General features: G+C 30.9%; 1 protein-coding gene across 1 annotated transcript; it reads left to right on the top strand.

Moving 5' to 3' along the window:
• Positions 1-297: 297 nt before the first annotated feature.
• On the top strand, positions 298-3,351 carry LOC145102759 (adenine phosphoribosyltransferase 5-like). Its single transcript, XM_079040232.1, has 7 exons — positions 298-477; positions 557-667; positions 1,852-1,944; positions 2,529-2,678; positions 2,766-2,824; positions 2,899-2,961; positions 3,035-3,351. Exons 1-7 carry the CDS (start codon positions 387-389, stop codon positions 3,047-3,049), a joined length of 582 nt encoding a protein of 193 aa, XP_078896358.1. The 5' UTR covers positions 298-386; the 3' UTR covers positions 3,050-3,351.
• Positions 3,352-6,708: the final 3,357 nt, after the last annotated feature.

Here is a 6,708-nt window from a genome sequence, read left to right as displayed (position 1 = left end):
ATAAGTTTTTTATATAATTTTATATATTTTAAAAATTTTTAATTATTTTTATCAAACATTTATATACGTATAAAAGTTATAACTTTTAGCTATAAAATATTTTTACCAAAGAGGCTCTATTCAAATCAATTTTTTTTACATACAGTTTTATTTAATGATTTTTTTTTCTTTTGAATCTTTAACTTCAAGTACAAACACATTTTCACAAAATCCATTGCAATTAATAATTATTTTATAATAATTTGATCGAGAAGAAAGTACATGTTTAATTCGGTTATAAATAAGCGCACACAGGACATGCTTAGATAAGGAAGTGACCAACTGTTCCATTTTTCACTCGCCCCCTTCCTTCCATTTTCGCCGGAAAATTCTCTATTTACAGAGAGATGTTTGCAGAAGAAAATGGCTTACATGGAGACCCAAGGATAAAGGCCATTTCAGATGCCATAAGAGTCGTTCCTCACTTCCCTAAACCAGGTATTTTGCCTTGTTTTTTCACTCTGGCTTTTCGTCGAACAGGTTGTGTTCTGATTCGTCAACTCCATCTTTTCTTCAGGGATAATGTTTCAAGATATAACAACGCTGTTGTTAGATCAAAAGGCGTTCAAATACACCGTTGATATCTTTGTCGATCGTTACAGAGATAAGAAAATTTCAGTAGTTGCTGGTATTATTTCTGTTCACTCCTCTTATAAGCTTTCATGCATAGATTCTCTGTTAAACATGTGCTTCTTCCTTGTTTGGTTTCTCTGCAAAATTTAGGGAAAGGAATATGATACTCCACCAGTTCATCTTATTCTATTTGCATGAGTAGATCAGTGTGTCAGTTTGTGAGTAGTTTATTTCATGATTTTTGAATTCTTTTTCGATGATTTGGTTTCTGTCAATGACTATTATCCCAAAACATTTTTCCTTTCGATAAAATGTTCTGTGAAAGAGGAAAAATACATGCTCCAATTGCTGAAATTAGGGTTCTTAACATTTAGGAATTTGGTGGACCAATTTGTTGTTTCTCAGGTCGATATCTTAGAAGATGTTCATCTTTTCAAGAACACTGTTAAATCCAACATTGTGGCAACGATTTAACCTTTTCTGGATAATAAAATAAAAATAATAGAATATTTCATGTTTGATCTTTGACCTTTGTGGTCAAATCAATTAAATCAATTTAAACTTATCCAATCTGCCCCAAGATCCTAACTTTTTTTTTCCCTTGTGTATTTTGTGGATTAAGTAATGTAAAGTTTTGTTATTTGAGGGTTTAAACTTTAAAAGGGGTCTTTTATGTAAAAATTTCTCAACAATAAAATACAAACACTTTGTTCTAATAAAAATTTAACCTATTTTGGCTTGATATTATAGAGACAAAATATCATTAACATTATATGAAGTACATTTGGTAGCTCTTTTTATTATCTATTGTTCCTATTCATTCCCCCCCCCCCCCCCCCCCTAGATTTTTTAAGAATGAATGATGTAATATGTGGGCCCCAGAACATATCACATGGATTGTTCATATCTAATATGAAATTAACATATCAATGCTGTCATTATGCGTGGATTAAATATTAACGACGTTTTTTTTAATGTGACAACTAACCTTGTTAGTTAGCTAAGATTTTTTAGAGACAAAAAATTTGCAATATCAATTACATCAATCACGACTAATCTATTGATTCATTATTGATTGATGACAAAACATAAGCTGAATTTATTAAAATATGGCCTTACAAATGAAAGCTCTGTTTATATATTTACTCTTTCGTATAATCATATTTTTATGGATGTTATTTGCAATTATTATCTTGAATAGCGATTAAAGAAAATTCAATAATAATACATAAAATATAGGAGTGGAAGCTAGAGGATTTATATTTGGCCCTCCAATTGCATTGGCTATTGGTGCTAAATTCGTTCCATTACGCAAACCAAAAAAATTGCCAGGTATGCATTTAATCTTTTAGATTTTTAAAATTTTTTTTTTAAAAATATAATAACTTGACACCAATAATTCATCTACTATTCTTATACAAGATCGGCTTCTTATATATATATTATTATAAAGTTGTTAACTTTAGGGAAAATCTTGCCTTTTGCCCCTTGGTTCAAGGGTGATATTTTTGCCAAAAATGTATGGAAATTTGTGGTCCCCATAATTTAACTTTTTCCCTTTTTTATAAAACTAAAAATTAATTTTTTTTAACAAATCATATTCAATAAATCAATATTGATCTCATTTGGAAGAAGACATCTATTTTAGTTTTAAATGAGTATTTCATTACAAATAATTTTGTATGTATTTGATTATAAATTATAATAAAAAGTTGTAAATTGTACTTCCTATATAAATGTAAATTTAAAACAATCTTATATGTAAACCTAGTACTCTAGTATTGGTGGGACCCATTTATTTATTATTATTAGTATTATTATTTTATCAAACATAAAACAAGTTGTTTCTTATTTTATTCTTCTGTGTACCTGATTTACATCTGTCTGATATAACTCTAACCTGCTTCGAATTTTAGGTGAAGTTATATGTGAGTCATATGTGCTCGAGTACGGTACGGATTGTCTAGAGATGCATGTTGGGGCGGTGCAACCCGGGGAAAGCGTGTTGATTGTAGACGATCTAGTGGCCACAGGCGGGACCCTCTCGGCAGCCATAAGGCTTTTAGGTACATTTTTTATATTCAAAATAGCATCTTACTTTTACTTTTATCCCAATAATAAAAACACATTTTCAACATTTTTTTTTTTTCTAGAACGTGTTGGAGCCGAGGTTGTTGAATGTGCATGTGTAATTGGATTGCCACAAGTCAAGGTAATAAAATTTATTGTTCACTATTTTTTTTATATTCTTTTGTTCTACTTGAATTTAAAGTTACGTGTCAACAGGGTAATTGGAGGCTAAATGGAGTACCACTGTATGTTCTCGTGGAGCCTCGCCTAACCGACTTGGTACTTTTTTTTTTAGTAATGACCGAATTACCCTTGAGTAGTTTTTTTTTATGCTTGAATGTTATTTAAACAGGAATGTAGCTTGTGAGAGATGTTGAAGAAAATATTATTGGGAAAGCGTTTGGGGTTTTGGAGTTGTGGGGAGAGATGGAATTTGTGTATTTGTTGGGGACTCTTGAGGTCTTAAAACATCACTTGAGCTTTTCAGAAGTATTGGTTTTGTGGGGAGATGGTGGCATTGGTGTAATTGTTAGGGTTTTTTTTGGGGTTATTAGGGATTTTACCCGTTGGAAGATTAGCTTTATGGGTGCATTTTGTAGGTGGATACATTACTTTAATTGGATTCAGAAGTTGGATTATGAATATATGGTTTAGTGATTTCTTCATGAATCATCATTGGTTTTAACTTTTAATTGAATTCACAACTTTTTCTTCCATCATAAAAAATACCACAAAAGACTGATAATGATTGTGAATTAGCAAGATATGCATTTTACCTGATAATCAAACCTCCTGAGTATAAATCGCTTCGCAATTTTTGTTGTACTATTGTTTTAACTACTAACAATGATTGTACACATGGGGAATGATACTGCGATTGCTACCTTGTGGGAAAAATTAACCTTAAGTTGCACGTTGGTGTGTTGGCCCCATTTTTTACCCAATAATAATACTCGTTGAAATAATCTTTGAAAGGTTGTAAGTCTTCCACGATTTTCTCGTTACGACGTATTGAAAACATGCTATCATTAATATTCCAAATTCATGTGTTAAAGTCCACTACAACGGTCGCCCAATGACTATTGTTGTAGTTAATGAGAAGCAAAACATGTATAATAATATGAACATTATATTAAAAGATTCTAAATTACAAATAATTTAAGGTTTATATTATAAAAAAAAAAAAAAAAAAAAAAAAAAAAAAAAAAAAAAGAAGAGTACATGCCAAATCAAAGAGAAATTAAATAGCCTAATTAACATGCCAAATGAAATATTACCCTAGTGGACCATTACCAATTAGGATCTATAGCGAGAGTAAATTTTCTCCTGACCATTTGTCACGTTTACACCGCTTCACATGGTTCAATGTCTCTAGACGGGTTCTTTCTTTATTTCTTCTACACCCTCTTCAACATTTGCGCCTGTTTTTTCTTGTCATATGTTTTTCTTTTGATTTGCTCCGCTTTGGTTTTATTTCTCTCTCTCTCTCTCTCTCTCTCTCTCTCTCTCTCTCTCTCTCTCTCTCTCTCTCTCTCTCTCTCTCTCTCTCTCTCTCTCTCTCTCTCTCTCTCTCGTCATTGAAGCCTCCTAAAAAGATCTACTAAATTCATCGAGTTGTTCCAAAGAATCAAAACGGCCGGTGATTAATGGAATTCCTTGTTGGTTTTCTGTGAAATACTTGTTTGGCCGAGGGTTTCCAAACACATCGTAAGCTAAACTAGTGCTGACGAATAACCAACCCGTAATGAATAGCGAAGGTATAGTAATGCTATGAATGACCTAGTAGTGAATAGTGGTAATAATATCAACAAAAGAACGTCCTCTTGTGCTTCCAGACATGCTGGGCTCCACATATTCTTGTACAGTCAAAAAGGGATCGATTTCGTAAAAGATTGGATCAGTAAATGGAAATTCATTGAAAAAAATCTTTGTGAGATTGTCAATATTGTACCCAGGGCGTCTTTAAGGAATACCAAATCAGTATAGCTATCCTTCTTCTGACACAACAACGCACTTTCAATGAGTATTGGAAGGAAGGAGGTGCTAAATAATTTCTTTCTTCCGTTACTTATTGTTTATCGATGTAAAATAATGTCTAATTCAATAGAAAATTATTGAATTGAAAATAATCTATTTCTCATCATTATGAGTTTAGGGCTAGAACCTTATCCTATATATATATATATATATATATATATATATATATATATATATATATATATATATATATATATATATATATATATATATATATATATATATATATATAAACATTGAAAAAAAACTATTTTATGAACACATTATACATGTTTCATGCATCAAAATAAACTATTTTATTAACATTGCTTCATGCATCAAAATCGGCCGTAACCAAAAGGGTCTATGGCTTAACCCAAAAATTGCCTTGATACACAATAAAATCATGCTCCACAAATAAGAAATACGCAAATAGCACCCTCGTCATAAATGTCATAAAACCTTGAGTTGTTAAACAACACAAGTCAATGATTAATTTAGAAATATGGTACAATCTTTGAGACCTTTTGTTTTACCTTTGCGGTCCATAGGGTTTTGTTCCGTGAACCTTATGATCATTTTGCTTTACCTTTTAGTGAATAACTTTTACTTTATTTGGTTTATAAGCGTGGGTATTTTTAACTATTTCAACTATTTTACTTTAATGTTTGTATTTACTTAAACACAAAGCAATTAATCTCTGTTGGTCTAGTATCTTATCTTAACTAAATAATTATTGTTTGATCAGAGTAAAATGATTATAAACAGTTTTGTCAATTGTTTATTAAATTGTGAATTGATTATTTTTGTAAAACAAAGAAATAATAATAAAAAAATACCAGTTAAATACAAATGTTGCCTACAACATATTACGAAAGCCCGGTAAAGGCCCAAGTCCAGTTATAATAGTGCCCAGTTTTGGATTTGGTTTTAGGGTTCTGTACCGGTTGTAAGTTTGTACTTTTTAATATTGGCCTGATATTTATGCCTCTCTAGACTGTAGAGATGACCATCGATATAAATTTTGAATACAATCTTTCTCGTGTCATGATAGAATTAGAAAACCACAAAGTACGAAAAATTTATTGTTCCTTTATTCAAAAAATATGCATAAAACGGTGTAGTTGGGCCAATTTAACGTGACCATTTCATATGATAAAAATAGAAACTACTTTTTGTTGCAATTCTTTACTATGTTGTTTAGCAGTGTTTACTATGGTTATAGTAACATTATTTCTGTATTTCTCCATATAAAATAATTTATCAACAAGTCAAAATAATTGGGAAATAATATCATAATCATAACAATCAGATTTTGTTTGAACGCTTTATTAAAACAAAAAAGACCAACAGGAATTGGCCCATACAACCTGAGAAAGAAAAAGTACAAGATGCAATGTTTATGTTGGATTATTTACTGTGATATTGTAAAAAGTAAAGTAACCATACATACGGTTTCTAGAAAAAAATCGTTTAAAGTGAATTTATCATATTCCGGTAACATAAATTGTATCAGTAGGTATGATATGATAGGGTTATGGAATATTTTCGTAGTTGTCGAGTGTTTGAAAAATTGTAGGTTTTGTTTGGGGTTGTATGATAGGCTTCTTAACAGTTTTATTAAAAGGTAATTTCTGAATCGATTTAGCATTTAGCATATTTAAAGCTTCCCCCTTAGCTTTAGAAAAACTTCATGGTTCACAGGCCTTGTAAAAATATATATGCTACATGTTTACTTGATCCACAATACTTTAATAGAATCACTTTATCCTTAAACCAAGTCACAAAAGAAGTGGAAACGAACTCTTATATTCTTGAGCTTTTCATGTAACACTGGGTTCTTAGATAACTTGATGGTGGAAGTGTTGTCACTTTTATGACAATGCTCTTATTGATCTCCAAACCCAATTCTTCAAGTACTCTTCTAACCTAAATTGCTTGATAGGCACATGCTGCATCTGGCACATATTATGCTTTAGTGGAAGATAAAGTAACAATATATTGCTTATT

This window comes from Lactuca serriola, chromosome 4, assembly GCF_051521515.1.
Source record: "Lactuca serriola cultivar US96UC23 chromosome 4, Lser_US96UC23_V15, whole genome shotgun sequence".
NCBI lineage: Eukaryota > Viridiplantae > Streptophyta > Magnoliopsida > Asterales > Asteraceae > Lactuca > Lactuca serriola.
The sequence above is the reverse complement of the archived record's forward strand: the minus strand, read 5'-3'. Positions and strand labels throughout refer to the sequence as shown.

Bases quoted from the DNA above. Each gene is read 5' to 3' on its own strand.
- LOC145102759 (XM_079040232.1), top strand. From the start codon at position 387: ATGTTTGCAGAAGAAAATGGCTTACATGGAGACCCAAGGATAAAGGCC. The intron at 668-1,851 runs GTATTATTTCTG...CATAAAATATAG, and splicing joins GAAAATTTCAGTAGTTGCTG to GAGTGGAAGCTAGAGGATTT. The intron at 1,945-2,528 runs GTATGCATTTAA...TTCGAATTTTAG, and splicing joins CAAACCAAAAAAATTGCCAG to GTGAAGTTATATGTGAGTCA.